Source organism: Myotis davidii, unplaced genomic scaffold, assembly GCF_000327345.1.
Source record: "Myotis davidii unplaced genomic scaffold, ASM32734v1 scaffold370, whole genome shotgun sequence".
NCBI classification, from domain to species: Eukaryota; Metazoa; Chordata; class Mammalia; order Chiroptera; family Vespertilionidae; genus Myotis; species Myotis davidii.
In genome coordinates, this window is record NW_006288615.1 from 881055 (window position 1) to 898693 (window position 17639).

At 39.9% G+C, this 17639-nt stretch overlaps 1 protein-coding gene across 2 annotated transcripts in view; it reads right to left on the reverse strand.

The window, feature by feature from the left end:
- Positions 1-1345: 1345 nt before the first annotated feature.
- Positions 1346-17639, reverse strand: part of PID1 (phosphotyrosine interaction domain containing 1) — a 192196-nt gene continuing 175902 nt past the window's right edge. For both annotated transcript variants that reach the window (XM_006760402.2, XM_006760403.2), the window contains exon 3: positions 1346-3471. In XM_006760402.2, the coding sequence (XP_006760465.1) occupies positions 2995-3471 (477 nt within the window). In that variant the 3' untranslated portion in view covers positions 1346-2994. The remainder of the gene's footprint in view (positions 3472-17639) is intronic.

Consider the following 17639-nt stretch of genomic DNA (forward strand, 5'->3'; position numbering starts at 1 on the left):
GCCTCTATGTTCATCTATAAGGTAACTGTCATAGTCACCTGCAGGGTCCTTCCGAGGGGCATCTGAGTGAATGTGCACAAAAGTGCCTTGTGACAGTCAGTACAGAAAGGAAAGTACAGAAAGGAGAGAACCGTCGAAAAACATTAACACCAGGGTGAACTATCCCTCCCTGGGGAATTAGTATTGGCTCCCCCAAAAGACTTCATTAGCTATTTGAAAGATGCCGTTGTGTATTTTGCCTTAAATTGCTTACTAATCATCTCAAACAAAGGTTCCTGCCAATATTATCAGAGTCAATTCCTTAGTACATCACACCACACATAGTACCCTGAAAAAACAAACAAAAAATCAACAAATAGCAAATACTTTCTGCAATAACTAACCATATGTGCACTTGGGATTCAACTTGTATGGATAGAAGGAAATTGCATTGTTTTGAAATATATACTGTCTGGGTTTGTTATTGCTTCCCCCCCCCCCCCCCCCCCCCACACCCCACTATTAGAAGCATATTCAAAGATGACAGAGTAAACCTGAAATTGAAAAGAGTTCAACTTGAGAGAAAATGCCATTTTAATCAGAGGAGTTAGATAGTTATTCTCAACTTGAGGTCATGCCTCAGGAGGCACCATATCTTCACTGCAGAGGCCCCTACATTTGTGAGTGATTCACAAAGGGCGTTGCTCAAGACACACAGACTCCAGGACACCTGCCTGGCCAGAAAAATGGGACATTCCCGGAAATCACAGCCTGGAGGAGACATTTTTAATGAGTCATGTCAAGAGGAATCACTCCCTGTTTACCTTCCGGGATTTCACTGCGGGACTCCAAAGATGTAGGTGAGATTTTACAAATTCCAATCATCTGCCAAATGTTCCCGAAGGCTCTCCTCTGAAATCGGTTGAGCGCCCTAAATAACTGTTCTTTTTGAACATTACCATCTCAGTTAAGGGACAGCGATCAAATATAAACCGAGTGTTAGAAAATAAAACACAGCCACGGCTGGTGTTGCTCAGCTGATTAGGCATCATCCCATCACTGGAAGGTTCCTGGTTCAATTCCAGGTCAGGGCACATGCCAAGGTTGTGGGTTCAATCCACAGTAGGGGGTGTGCAGGAGGCAGGCAGACAATCCATGTCTTCATGTTTCTCTCTCCCTCTCCCTTCCTTTCTCTATACAAATCTTTAAAAAAAAATAAAAGAGAGAAAACAATTTTTTAAACACAATCAAGGAATGGGTTATTTATGACCAAGTTTGAATATGTGCTTAGATAGAATGCCCTATTTACTTAGTTTCCTCTATTTTTACATAAATAGGAAAGACATAAAGTAGGAAACGCCTCAGCTTTATTAATGCAAACATATTTTATTAAAGAATGAATGCATTTATGCTAAAGAATAGTTTACATGTGTTGGAAAGCAGCAAGCATATCTCCAAGGGGGGGCGGGTTCTCCTCAATATGACTCCATGCTAATTCTACATGCCTTAAACCCAGACCCACACATGGGGGTACATACACAACACAGGTGCATATAGGGACACACAGATACAAAGACCAAAACACCAACACTGTTGCTCTCCAGATGCTATTAACTCTCATTTAAGGCTTCTTTCTATAAGGTCCCCCAGTGCCCCTACCATCACCAGGATTAAAAACCAACTTTAATCAATGAGCATTACCTGGGAAACTAGCCCTCTGCTCTCAGCCTTAAATGTTTGTATTTTAACAAGTCCTCTCAATTTCATACAATGATGACCCTTGGCATTTTATGACATTGAAAGATCCAAGAAACTGAGAAATCTCAGCTTTAGTGAGAACTTCTCATTAGAAACAGTGAATGCACTGGCGATCCTGACTCTGAGATGTTCTCGATTTGAAGGTCGCGGGGTCAGATTTCTCTTTAGATTAAGTTGAACGTAGACAAGCCAAGTTTAGAGAACTCACTGGAGTGCAAGGTTGAGTGATGGCGGCGAGGCTTCCTTGGTGACACCAAGTCAGATGTGAAGCTTGCCTGGAAGGACTCGTTAGACAGGACCATAAGTTGCCACAAATGGGGGTTGAAAGAAAGGACGGCCTGCATGGAGTTTGTTCACTTGCTGATAACTCATTCCCTTTTTTCCAAGGTTTCTGTTGTGGTGGTGGTTGTTTTAAACTCCTAGCTGGCTTGATGGTTGATTTCATCTGTTTGGGGATTTTCTTCCCGTTGGGTGTCCTGCAGTGTATGTTGAGAATCCACCCCGCTGTGGGGATGTTGGCATGGGTTAGAAGGGGAACAAGGGTGGATGGGGCAGGAGGAGGGAAGGGTCATTAGTAGTTGCAAGGATTCTAAGAAAATAGATGAAGTGAATACAATAAGAGGGCACTACTTGATATATTTATGCAAATAAAAGCATTATCTTTAACTGTGAATTAACTGCCAACTATCAGACGGTTAGTTGTAAAGCTCAATGAAGGCTGTGCTGATTGGCTTACTGAGGAGAGGCTCTGAAACATGGGAGAGGAGTCTCAGGCTCGAATCCACCTAACTTTTCCTTTAGCCCTGCGACTTCCGCACCAGAATCAGTACTCACCCCCTGCCCCCTTGACTAATGATCCGATAAGTGCATCTAACATTCTTGTTGGGTTTCATAAGGCAAACTGGAATTGTCCATCACATAACAGCCTCAGTGTCTTTGCCTGAGAATGGTGAAAATCAGCATGGAGCTCTCCTACAGGGAGGCACTGGGGAATGAGCAAAGAAAAAGAGAGAGTCTAGAGCTTTCCTCCCCATCCACACTCCCACCCTCCTCACAGTCACAGCAGCAGCAGGTTTCAATGTAACGTAATTACTTTAATAATACATTTCTTTAGATTTAGAGTTGCTCTTCTGAATTTAAAAAGCTTGGTCGGCCAATAGTTTGGCAGTCTTTCATCTGAAATTGGAATCATTGCATATTCATATGGTCTGGAATTCCTGGACCAAGGCTGCCTTTTCTGAAGCCCCCTAAATTCCTTCAGCCGTCATCGGATTCTAATCCCTGGGAGACCTCCTCAGAGGAGCTGTTCCTGTGGATCCGGCCATCACTCTTCATACTGTGGAAAGTCTTCTTAAAAGCCTCCATCATGGCGTGGGCCAGCTTCTTGGCCTCCAGCTTGCTCTCACACTCAACAGCATGACAGTCCATCTGGTAGGACAGGTCGTCGTTGATCTCCCTGTAGACCCAGGCGAAGATGTTGGGGCTCACGTTGTGGTCGGCAGTGCAGTAAGCGATGCGAGCCACTTGGAAGGTATCCATGTGGACCGTAGCCTCCCCTTTGTGGTCAAGGTGATGGAGACACACTTGGAATGGTCGGATTTCCAGAAGGACATTGGCTGGAAAGATATCTTCTCGGGCTAGTGTGTGCTTCTTCCAGAGCTCAATGACTGGCTTTTCTGTGCAGCCTGAAAAAAACTGCATGCCTGTGGTAGGGACTTTACCCAGATAGGTAACCTGCAGAGGAAATAGAGGAAGAAAAAGGGAGAGGTCAATAGTAAAGTCTTTGTGCTAGTTGTTCATTTCAATGTTCTCATTCATGGTGTCACATGGGAAGGTGGAAAGACATTTTTCTTGCTCCCTAAATGTCATAACTGCCATCAGAATTTTTACCTTTCTCCCTAACAAGTGGCCCACATGGCAAAAATATTGAAATTCTTTAAATATTAGAGTTGGAGTTTAAAAATCTAGTTCTAGAGAACTACTCTCCCTCTCCCTACCCCCCTTTAAAACTCATATTAGAGTAATGATGGTATTTTATATAATTTGTCATTTCTTTACAATCATACAGGCACTTGAAGTTTATTTTCAACCAAACACAAGCAGAATTTAATGATATAAAGGAGTCATAGGATGGTGCATCTGAAAAACAAAATCCTTATTAAACATCTTCTAGTCTGGTTCTCTTTCCATATCTGTCAATGTTCACTTTCCCTTGAGCTTCTTGCTTCTAGCAAATGCCAAGGACACAGGGAAAAAATGTTCTGTTTAAATTATGGCCTAAAACATGATTGGTTTCTTTCCAAGGTAATTTTTGAAAATATAGCAATACAGTTGTTTTTCAACCTAAACAGTTTTGGAATAGATGGGCACCATCTGGTTATAGTGATAATAAATGAAAGATCTACAGATGGTTGGAGACTGAGAATGCTTGCTTATCAAATAGCTAGATGGGCAGTACAAAAACAAAAGAAAATAATTCCAAGTGATTCAAATAGCGACTTCTTAAAAACGTGTCTAAGAATACCAATAAGGGATTTTTTTTATTCTTTCATTATTTTATTCATCAAAATAGGTAGAACTGCTATCATTATGGAAATGCATAACACTGAAGATATAATTTAAGAAATAATACAAAATAGTATATGATTTGGTGCAAAATTAGTGACACAGATATAAATACTATGGATTTGAGGAAGAAAAGACCAGAAAAAACAGGTCCATAGAAATGGTGAGAAAGGATGTTTTGTCACAGTGATTCCAAATCAATATTGACATTTAGTGAAAGTATAAAGGGCCACGTACAAAAATTTTAGCACACAGAAGTTAAGTAGTTACAACTTCTTGTGCTTTTTCTCTTAAACAAGAGTTAATTGGATACCCCCTTTAAAAACATAGCGCCTTAGTAAAGAGGCATAAAAGCTGCACATTCTAGAAATATTCAGAACTTATTGATAATAATAAAATCATAATATGCTAATTAGATTGGACAGCTGAACGACCATCCGGACATCCTTCAGGATGACCTTCCAGATGAAGCCAGGGTGGCTGCGAGGGCTGAGGCAAGCCACCAAGGCTGAGAGGGCCAAGCCCCTTGCACGAATTTTGTGCATTGGGCCTCTAGTTATACATAATGGCAATATGCCAGGTGGGCATGCGAGAGGGGTAAAGTGAAGATGGGGTGGCCCAAAAATCAATGGAGAGCGAATGGATATGTGTTCAGAGGCAGGCAGAGTCAAGATTTAATCCTAGCTCCACGGTTCACCAAGTGGATGGATCATTCTGGACACCACTAGCTCTTTGCACATGCACGGACATCATTACAATCTAAGGAAGACCATGTAAAGGGCGGCAAGGAGTGCTACATAGTACCCTGAACATTCAGGGGAAGGAAGCGTGGTTCCCTGCTGGCAGAAGGCCTCAGAGAGAAGAGTCATTGGATTTCAAGGCATCAGGACCTCAAAATCCAGATAGGAGCCCAGCAAGCCAAGGTGGTGTGAGAAGGAGGGAGCAGAAAGGCAAGCAAGGGCTGCAGTGGGAAAAGCCCCAGGTGGGCAAAGGGGCTGCTTTGGCCTGACCACACATTAATTAGGTTGTGGCATAAGCCAGAGTAGGGACTTCTTTCCTCTTGATGGAATGCCACTAAAAATCGACAGCCCGAGGAAGGCCTGGATTTGATCAAGGTTGAAAACTTGGAAGACCTGATGATGCCATGAAGAAAGATGGATGGGGAGGGCTGACTAAGAGCAGAATGCTCAGGCAAGATGTTGTAGCAACAACCCAGCCCGGAGGCAAAGGAGAACTGAATCACGAGTGTCGGTAGTGGGGGAGGAGTGAGGAGACACATGGCCAAGATATTTCAGAGGTAAAACTGACAGTATACTGTAGGGGGAAAATAACTCAGATACTGCAAATGCTCAAGCTCCCCAAAGAGGGCAGCTGGTTGAACAGCTCTGTGTCTCTCTGGATTGGAGTCAGATAATAAAGATGGCTTTGTGAGCAAATGCACAACACAAGGTTCTTCAATACCATTTACTAAAAACGTACCTTCTATATGTGGCACTTTGTGATATCTTTATTATTTTTAACAGCTTTATTTTTTACTGACTTGAAAATTCACATCATATAAAAGTTAACCATTTTAAAGCATATGATTCAGTAGCATTTAGTAGTCAAAATGTTGTACAACTATCTGCTCTAACTGGCTCCAAGATATTTTCATCACCCCCAAAGGCGGCATAGTGCCCATTAAACAATCTTTCTCCATTATCCCATCTCCCAAGGCCCTGGCAACCACCAATCTGCTTTCTATCTCTATGGATTCCCTGTTCTTCCTATTTCATATAAGTGGAATCATACAATATGTGGCCTTTCCTGTTGACTTCTTTCACTTGGAATAATGTGTTCAGCATTCATCCAAGTTGTACCACCTCACTCTTTACTTCTGGAAGTTTAAACGCAAGTGTTGGGAAAATAAGTTTCAGTGCTTGGAGTAAAAGCATATTCTCTTTTACGCTCCACTGAAACTAGGAATAACTTTATATTTCCACTGAAACTAGGAATAACTTTATATTTCATACTAAAATTCTTCTGATGGAGGAAAACTCCTTTGATTTGCCAATAGGATCACACCTTTATCCCACTTCCCACACACAAGTTTTAAAAATTACAGTGTCTTCTATTGCAATGTAACCAAAGGATGAGCTTTAAAACAATATTAGAAGTGGTAAATGACTCACTCCAACAGGAAGCGATTTCATAGTGGTAAAATTTTGACAACAAAGACAAAATATAATCCTCCCTTATAAATATTTATTACTTAAAAACTAAAGATTTTAAGGGACATAAAGTTTTATTGTTTAAGTGTGCTTTAGAGAAGAGTAGAGCGGGGATTAGTAGCTCAAGAAGTTTATTAGGCAATAATGAAAGCTACAAATAATATGCAGACATTTATAAAAGCAATTTTGAAACACTGAGGTACAACATAATACATAGCTGTAATCTCTTGATATTAAACTTATTATGGAAGTGTCTTTATTCAGTGGTCCCCTTTCACCATGATCATCTGACTAGCTCTCTACATATTAAACCATAAGGTCCTAAGCCCCTACTAACATACATCCTCAACCAAATCAAGCCACACAGCAGACACTGAAGAGTAGTAACAAATATTTGTGTCACACTTAAAGGAAGAAGCACATGATATATATATATGTTCACTGTCGTTCAGGATCTAATATTATTATCACTAACCCATTTTAAAAGACAAGAACCTTAAGTGAGGTGGTAGTACTGGGAGACATAACTTATACTTCCGAGTGTTGGGATTTCAGGAATATTTTGATTATTTGTGAAGAAAATGGCTTAGAAAAGACAGCCTGAAAAGATATGTGTTGAATTCCTGGACCATTTTGCTATCAGATGAGAGGCATTTACAACTGATTTCACTTTCAGCCAGTTATTCATTTTTCCCATCTTTGTACTATCAGAGAAATTTTGGATTTATATGAGCATCCAAATACAGTGGGTCTTTCCATAGAATGAACAACATTTTTTTGTCTGGTGCTTTTGCCAATGACACTCTTCTTCATGACAATATAGGCGTAGGCAGTTCTCTAAAAATGCATTCTGTTTTATCACTGCAGAAAGTAAGAAGCAAAAACCCTAGAAAATTGTCAGGTAAAATGGTGCACAAATAATAAAATAATACATGTATATGATATACTATTATGTTATTATATAATTTATTTATAATAGATCATCTATTTTCTAAAACTCAAAAAACATAGAATATACTTAACATGAAATCAAAGAAAATAAGTTAATCTCAAGAACTCCAGACTCTTGGAATTTTCCCACAAGTTTTCTGTGCAAAGAGGAGCCTAAATATGTTCTTAGCACTGATCCTGAATATTCCATTAGCTTCATTTTGCAGAGTGTTACCAAGCCTGCAGATGGAGGAAAGCTGTAAGCGGATCATGCGATGACTCTGCTCCACGGGGATACTGACAAGGGCCAACAATCACACCAAGTGTTCCCGGGAACCACAACTGATGTCTGCTCTCAGTTTGTAATGAAGACCACAGAGGTTGTGGTGGACAGACAAGTCCTTCCTACCAGCACAGAATTAGCAAAAATGCCCCAAAGTACCAGCAATTGGCCAGTTCCCTAGTGACAGCAGCTCCTGCTGCTTGAATGTACAGGGCTCCCCTCCCCTCAGGCCTTGCAAGGCTCTTGGATGAGTCTTCTCTTGATTCAAAGGAGCTAACCCTGCCCAAAGCTTTCTAAACAGTCCCAGTAATGAACTGGTTCCTGCAGGATCTGCTCAACACAGAGCAGGAGTCAGGGGGTAGAACTTACGCTGCTGGGTGAACCTTAGGAAGTCAATGAAACTCTTGTTTGTTGCTTTGTGGAGCGGATAACATTGTCTAAAATCCCATGAGGTTATGTAAATACAATGACATAAAATCAATAAGATGACACTTCTTGAAGACATATGGGAAAAGAATGATCTGTCTAGATTTTCCCTAGACATGGAATAAAAATAATGATCTAAATAGTTTCCTTAAAAATGAAATGCGAAATGATAAAATGATGTCCCAACATAGCTTCCCCTCAGAAGGATCCCTGACTTAACCTGTGCACTTCCCCTTGTCAGTCAATTACTTGCTATCTGCCTGCCTGCCCATTTCCTAAATCTCCCACTACTAGTAAATTCTCCAGAGTCTGGCATTAATCTATGTAGCTGCCTGTAAGTCACTGAAGAAAAAAGTGAATATATATATATATAGTTTAGAAGGAAGATAGTGTATGGCTCTGCTTTTCAAGGGAAATAGAGTAAAAACTTTTTTAGAATTAGTTGTCTCAAAATACCAATGATTTGCTCTTGCTGTGCATGCAGCCATGCCCTCTGTGGATAAGGGACCACAGAGTACATGTGTCTCACTGCAGAGAAACCGTAAAATGTAGGTGTTATTCCTGTACCCTCCTATGCCATTGCTGTTTCAGGGACTGACTCTAAAGGTATTGATAGATCACTTCTGGCCACAGTATTCCTGTGGGGGACTCCCTTGCACACCCTTCTGTGGGTGCTTCCTCCTTGTGAGTAAGAACACAGGACTCAGTATTCAAAGCTGCTTCGGGAGGACCCACCACCAACACAGCTGTGCACCCACCGATGTCAGGTCTGGTTAGTGAGGATCTTGTTGTCCTGCTCGCCTATGAAAGAGGTGAATGTCTGCTAGATGAATAAGTCCCTCTTAGCCTCATCCTTAAGAACTGCAATCTTCCCTAGCCACAAAGTAGACAAGAAAAAACGAGTCAAGAAATTGGTCACTAAATATGTCCAAAGGGGTAGACAGATTTGTTTTTTTGGCTGTCACCTCCCAGGGTGCTGGAACAAGGGGACTTGGAAGATGACAAGAAGACTCTTTAGGAGTAAAAATCAGGTGGGAATATACAATAAATACAAGCATCTTTTCTCTGGTTGCAGAAACAGATATTGGGCAAGAAATGTATTAAGAGAATGAATCATTCTGAGAGAAATCAACAGAGCAAAAAAATGAAAGTTTTCCCCCATGTGTCATTCAATGGCATAAACCAATGCCCCAGACGCAGACAATGTGTGAATGCACTAAAGCCAGGCCCAACTAAAGACATTTTTTTAGAATATTCACAGCATGTGGAAATACATAGAAGCCATGGAACCCTCAGGCGCGCCAGAGTGTCTGCAGCATTAACAGTGTCAGGTCAGGGAAGACCAGTGTCCTCCGAACCTCTCCTTTCCACCCATGAGTTTTCTGACACCCCAGCCAGCTCTCCATTCATGAGTTACCATTCCCTGCTCATGTGTGGCAAACAAACCCTAGTTGCCTAAATGCATCCTTCAAGCTGAGTGGCCACCATTCCAATCCTTCCTCTGGGTGGCCGGTCCATATTTCATTCTAACCTGAAGAACCCTTGTTTAGGATCTTGACTAGCCTCACCCTAAAAAGGGCAGTCAGATGGAGTGGATCATGATAAGGTCCCCTAAACAAGAATGTGAGGTAAGATGGATGATCACAGAAGACCCCAAGCACCTAGTTTCCTGGGGATCTTCCACCTTCCAGGCTGGATCAACCCGGCTTCAAAACCTCACGAGCCCGGCTTTGGTTTGGTTTACTGTGGGTTTCTCTGGGATGACATGACAAGAACAAAGACTCCACTGAGGTCTTTCTTAGGATATGAAAGGTCTTGGTGTTCTTTCATTGTCTGTAGGAGACTTCCTTTCCCCATCTGACATAAAGTCACATTATATGAACACAGGATGGAGACACCTTAACTGGGTATCCTAATAGTCTTTGGGCTACAAGACAAAACATGAGAGGGAAAAAAAGAGTTTCTCTTAACCTGGGGTCAAATACTAGAGTCAAGGTCTTTGCTCCCACATTAATTCCCACCTGCACATTTCAGAGGAAGAGGAAAAGACAAAACCCTAAGATTTATGGTCCCAGCTTGAATACACTCCTTTGCCCACCACAGAGAAGCACAAATTCACTAACACTTTGACACGTGGAGGTGGACCCATATGTCAGGCACATAATCCACAATGCAAACACAAGCACAATGCTAATCAGGACCTTGAACCTGTATTACATGCTTTAGACCATGAAGAAGGTATTAAAGGATAAATGTTGGTTACAGTGAAATCCATGAAGTTATTGTGAGAAATATAAAAGTGATAAGCTTTGGGCTTAAAAATTAAATTTCTTTATCTGTACATTCATGTCATAAGTGTTTGTTGAGCACCTACTAGGAATCATGTATCTTAGTGAACAAAATGGACAAACTCCCTGCTGTCTTGGGGCTTACATTCCAAGTACACTAAGCATGCTTAGCACTAAGTTCACAGAACTCAAGATTCCAAGAGCAAGGCTGGCCTTAGGGAGAAGAGCACACAAGCCTCCCTGAGTACTTTCAATGAATCCAGAAAACTTCTCTTGGGTGCAAAAAGGTCTTAATTCTTATACGGCATAAGTAGGACAAAAGTACCCCCAGTTTGGAGTTCACCCCTTGGATCAAGCTGTGTTCAAGGAAGGTTCATTCGTCTTGATACTCACTGTAGTTTGGCTTTCTGAGATGCCGCTGCAGTAAAAAGTCAGGCAGGTGAGGGCTTTAGAAGAGTGCCAAGGGAGAGGGGAAGGCAGGTGAGAGCAAGGAAGACATGGAGGTAAGAGATGAAGGCAGACTTGTCTCCCAAAAAAAATGGACTGGCAGCAAGAACACCATTGGTGACTTTACATTTGCCCTGACTGGACAGTTAAGGTAATAGACACCTGCGTTTTCACTCTTAGGATGTTTCCATCTTCTCTTCATTGTAATCTTATAGCAAAATTATAAGTTGTTTCAGGCTGCCCGCATCTATTCTACCTTTCTGTGGTATCTTCCTTCTTTATTTTGGAGACCTAACTAGCAAATTTTCTCAGGATTTAAACTCAAAGTACTGATATTTATTATATTTAATTGATTGTTGATGATTCAAAGGTATATCAGCATTATGGGCTTTTTAGAGCTAAACGGTGACATTCATGCCAACCTAACACCTTGTCTGTGATGCAGAGAAGATGATTCTAATATCCAAGGAGATAAGGACATTTGCCCCAAAGAGCAAGACATGGAACACAGGTCCTCCACCCCAAGGCCAAGAACCTTTCCACTACTCCAATTCTTTCCCTGAAGGTTACACAGACCCCTTATTTTTCATTTTTATACCATCTGCTTTCTCTTTGGTCATTTCTCCAAGCAAACACCTGAGATCGAGTCCTGGTGAGGGACATGAAAAGGTGTCAGACACTCTACTGGGTCTTGTTAAACACTCTGAAAAGGGTTTGGAGTCAAACCTTTAAAGAGTCCTTAACCCGAGATGTGTTTGCATTGCCCAGATTTAAATTCTGATGCTTGCATCAATAATTGAAAGGAGATAAGAATGCATACTTAATATTCAGATATCACATTCCTCAAGAACTTTGAAATGGTGTTTTACAAAGCAAACAATCCCCACTTCAAAGAATAACTCTGAAGAGCAAATATCAAACATGTGCTCAGTTGGCCCCAACTCTGCTCTTGTGGGTCAATTATCAACAGGCCAGACAACATATGATGCAGAATTGCTGTGGGCACCAAATGCCATGCTGGGCAGGGCTTTGCACATTCCTCAACAAAGGCAGCTGAGAGCCTGGAAGGTCGGCATGAGAGGCCTGGCCCCTGCTCAGAGCACACCTGGGCAGATAGCTCTGGGTTCCTACCCTTCAGCCCCCCAGGCTTCTGTGGGTCATTTACAGGAAGCTCAGATGATTCTCAAACAAAACTAGGTGTTGTTGTTTTTTCTCCAAAGTGAGTCATGGGAGCCATTCTAGGGTCTATTTTTTGGCAGATCTCCCTGACACTCATCCGTGTAAGAGTGGATCCAACTGTCCTGTGGCCAGACTGGGATGAGGACCAATCGTTACTGTTCCCTATAAGGCTACCCTTCAAAGTCTTCTGCTGAATATCTGCTTGGCCTGGCTTGGTTGGCTGACCAAGAGGCAGTAAGTGAGCCGACTGTCTGGGGAGAACCTGCCTCAAACTTTAACAGCATACTTTTGTTAACCCCAAAAAAGATGGTGATGACCCAGAAAGGCTTACAGACTTATTCTTAATGCTTTTTTAATAGTAGCAATAATGTTGGCAGTAGAATGCAGATTTTCTAAAGTCCATATTTTCTGGGACATTTTTACACATATGCCTTTGTTTAGTGATTTGTTTTAAATTCCAGTAACTTTCCTACAGTCACAGATATTGAGAATACTTTTTTATTGTTTAGCAGTTCTTTCCAAGTATTTTCTTGGGTTATGTTTATTGAATCTGTGAAAATATTAATAGAAATATAACTGGGGAATATGTTTTCTTTCTATTATGTAAATGTATACCATGAAGGAAAATAATTACTAAGACCCAATGCCGAGGGATAATTAAGGACTGTTTTTGCACTCTAACCGAGATGAAGGTTGCTTCAACTGTGAAATACAGCGTATGTCTCACAATTAGGTGTTTAAGTGACAGATTTATTTCTGTTACTCATACTGTAACTTAGTTCCAATGATGCAGAGTGATTGGAAATGTTGTGTCCCATTTGTGCTTATCAAAGCAGTCCCCATGTGCAATTTGTCCTGTCAAATGGCTCTTAGATGTGTGAAGACAGAAGTGATTTATCTGAAAGGCACCGAAGTATGCTCCTGAAGACAAAGTCACTTAATAAAAATGACACCGCAATGAAACACACATTCCCTCATCTGGCCCCTTCTGGTGAGCTTGCCCAATGGACAAACCTGGCACCGTTCCACTCAGTGGCAAAGAACAATTTATTTCTCGACAAGTCTAATTTCTCCTCTTCTGCTTTCTAAACAGTAGAGTGTACTGGAAAGGGATAAAAATTCAGCAGATCTTTCTGGGCCCTAAAATGTTCACAACAAGAATATTTTCTCAATGATAAATTGCTATCAAACACACTGCTTGAGAGTTATCCTGACAAATGGATTCACGGGGCAAGCAATGTGGCAGGTGAGAAATGTTACCAATTTTTGTCTTTGTAGCACTTTATCAATTCATTTTTCTTAGTGCACATCTCATTAGGAGTGGACCAGTGAAGGCACTAAACATTTAAAAAGAATAATGTTGACACAACATTTGTTTGAAGTTAATAAAATAAACACAATAGTCTATTGGCTACAAGTCTACAGCTCTTAACAGAAGGCCAATAGAAATTTGAAAAGAAAGGTAATATGGAGGTTAACTAAACATGGTATTACCAAGCATTCCAAAGAAATGAAAACTTATGTTCCAACAAAAACCTACAGTAGCTTTATTTGTACTCATCAAAAACTGGAATTAGTTCAGATGTCTTCAACAGGTGAACAGTTAAGTAAACTGAGGTACTAGTATATCCATTCCATGGAATATTACTCAGCAATAAAAGGAATAAACTATTGACACACCAAACAACTTGGATGAATCTCCAAGGAATTCTGCTGAGTAAAAAATAAACAACAATAATAAAAAAGATCTAAATTGTTACATACTATTTTACTCCATTTATGCATCATTTTTGAAATGACAATATTTTGGAAATGGAGAACAAATCAGTGGTTGCCAGGGATTAGGGATGGGAGAGAGGTGGGAGTAGTTATAAAAGGGCAACAGGAGGGGTCAATGTTGTGAAAAACATTTGTAGTATCTGAGTGTTGACTAGATGTGAAAACATGAATTTACACATGTGAAAACTGTATAGAACTAAGTAAAAACATAAAAAACAAACAAGTAAAACTGGATAAGCTTAATAACATTGCGGGAGTGCATACATGTGATATCCTATATAATAAAAGGCCAATATACAAATTGTCCCCTTGACCGGGAGTTCAACCAGAAAACAAGGCCAGCTGGCCAACCACCTGCAGCCCCTCCCCCGGCCAGCCCCACCCCTGATCGACCCCCCCTTACCCCAATTGGAGCGGGCTGGCCAGACCACATCCATGCACAAATTCGTGCCCCAAGTCTCTAGTTATACTATATTTTGCAAAGTGTTATCATTGGAGAAAACAGTGTAAAGTATATATGGGATCTCTCTGCATTATTTCTTAACTACTACATGTGAGTCAATCATCTCAATAAAATTTTAATTAAAAAAGTCATCTCATCTCTCATTCAGCATTACTTTTCTTTTTTTAAACATATTTTTATTGATTTCAGAGGAGAAGGGAGAGGGAGAGAGAGATAGAAACATCAATGATGAGAGAGAATCATTGATTGGCTGCCTCTTGCATGCCCCACACTGGGGATCGAGCCCACAACCCAGGCATGTGCCCTTGGCCGGAACTGAACCCTGGACCCTTCAGTCCGAAGTCTGACACTCTACTCACTGAGCCAAACCGGCTAGGGCAGCATTATTTTTCTTAAAAAATACCTTTTATTTGTAATTATTTATCAAATTTTAAACATATTTAAACATATTCTAATCAATGGGTATGCATACTAATTATAAAGACAATTCAAACAATTAAACTCAAAGATATATGGTCACAGAAAATAATTTTTGAAAATTTCAATAATTCATATTGTTTTCTTGCACAGGAAATATGATACGGTGGAATGTAAATGATTAAGCAACAGTTCTGAAATCTGTTCTCTCCCTTCACTGGGGAGAGGGGAGGTGACCCAGAAAAGAAAGAAATGACCTGGTCTAATCTCTGTGTTAACTTGACCATCTGCTGTTTGCTGGCAGGCAAGTCCTGACCTACAGAATGCCTTTTGCAGGATGTACCTGCTTGCCTAGAATTTCTGATGGCCAGCAAATCTGAAATCTGTGGAGTTATGGAACATGGCTTCCAGGAAACTGTCTCATACTCTGTGTAACTAAGTATAAAATAAAGATGTTAAAGATTGAAAGGGCTCTTTTCTGCATAACTAACATAAGTACATACAGTATTAGGCATCTTCTGTTAATGTGGGTGCTAGACCATTTATGATGCTGTGAGAAAGAACTGAAAGAACCACACAGAGGGTCCCAGATGTCACCATGTTTTGTTTGTGCCTTCTGATTATTTGTGTTCCCAAAATTATTAGTGAAGTTTGGTACTAGAATGAGATTTCCGATCTGAATATCTAATTATTTGTGTAATCTCTGAGAGTAATCAAGAGAAGACTTTCCAGCATATACTTACATATATTAGGATGACATTGGAGGGGACGGAAGAGTTATTAGAGACCAGATAGGAAAAGAAAACTCATAAAATGATTGTTAAAGAAGAGCTTGTTCATGATGTTTTTAAAAGAGATCCAGTTTGGTTTTTAGATTATATAGACTGTATTAAAAAGATCCATGTAGCAATTTTATTTAAAATACAGTATTTACAATATGATAGAGATTATATCCTTTGCAACTACTTTTTTTATCTTTAGTGTTGAGAGTATTACAGCTATCCTCCCCTTCTGAAATGTATGATGGAAATATCTTCTGAACAGTTAAAACTGTGATCAAGTAGAATACTGATATATTTTATAGAAAACTAAATGAAACTCATAGACTATGTCTTACCTGACTGATTTTTACTTAAAAGTTCTACTTATAATTAGAGAAATGAAAAATAGCCTGGCTGGCATGGCTCAGTGGTTGAGTGTCAACCCATGAACCTAGAGGGCACATGCTCTGGGTAGTAGGGCATACAGGAGACAGCCGATCAATGATTCTCTCTCATCATTTATATTTCTATCTCTCTCTCTCTCCCTCTCCATTCCTCTCTGAAATTAATAAAAACATTTTTAAAAGAAAAAGAAAGTGCATTGAGATACCTATCAGATAGATGAAAATATAAAAACGTGTTACATATTATGTTGCCAAGGGTATGGAGAAACAGAAACTCTCACATATTGCTGGTTGGATTGCAAACTGATACTCCCCCACCCCACCCCCAAGGGATTTGGCAACATATAACAACACTACACCTGCCTTTTGACCCAGCAATGCCTTGTATGGGAATTTACCCTGAAAATACCCTCCATTAATGTGAAAATATACAATCATAAGTTTAATCCATTATACATGTTTTGTAATTATAAGATATACAAAAAATCTAAATGCTCATACAAAAGTAAGCAGTTGAATAAATTATAGTACATCCATCTAATGTACTATTACAGCTATATACAAAGGAATGAGAAAGAGCTTTTGTACTTATATGGAGTGAATGACAGGTATATTATGTGAAAAGAAGCAAAGTGAACACTATCCATTTTATATAAGCAAAAAGGGGAAGTAAAAACATACATTTTATGTCTGTTCATTTCTGAGAAAAGAAACACAAAAAGGAAAACCAGAGATTCGTTACCAACAATGAATGGTTGAGAGTAGGGTTGAAAAGAAGGGGGAGAGATGATGTAGAAGGAATACAGAAGTGACATTTCTCCAAGTACATCTTTTGTGTAGTTATGACTTAGAATCATACCAACCATATAATGTAATCAAGAGATATGGGGAGAAAAAATCCAAATGGAAAAAAAACAAAAAATGAATAAAGCTAACCAAATGCAAATAAACAACACAACTTCAGTGAAGAGAGGAAAAACATATCCAAGAAACATTTTAACAGAGTATTGTGACTATTTGCCCTCAGGTTAAAGACAGAAAGGACTCTAAACCAATATTGAGATTTGTTAGTAAGCTTGTTTTCCAAAGTGGTATCTATTTGCAATTCTGAGCCTACTCCATGTGTATTAAAGGATTAAGCTAAAAATAACAATATTGCAAATATTGAGAACCGGGTTCCTCATCATCAGAGAAGGGCATTGCAAATATGAAAAGGAGAAAGTCTAGAAAAAAACCCTGTGGCTTCAGACTGAAATTGGAGTAAGCCAAACAAATTATGGTTTTCAACATATGTAGACAGGTAGATATTGACACTGATATAGAGGTGTGTATTTGTATAAATGCATTCATCACTCACAAACACATTTCTTAGGCGTGCCTACTGAGGGACACTGTAAGCAGTGACGTGTCACTATAACAGGCATATCTGAAGCCCAAATCCAGTGTTCTAAATATCAGTCTACATAGCAAGGAACCAGCCCACCCTCCTTGGAGAAACATCATGCTGTAACAGAAAGTAGCAAAGTATTCAAAGAATGACAAAAACTTGTCCAGAGGAGAGTCAACTTAAAGGAGTTCTTATTGGCCAAACTGGGGGACAATGTGACAGAGAGTCAGCTTAAAGGAGTTCCTATTGGCCAAAATGGGGGACAACTTGACCATCAAAATAAATAATAATAATGATTAAAACCAACAATAGAAGAAAAAAGCCATGAGTTAATATTGATATAAATAGTTTAAAAACAAATTA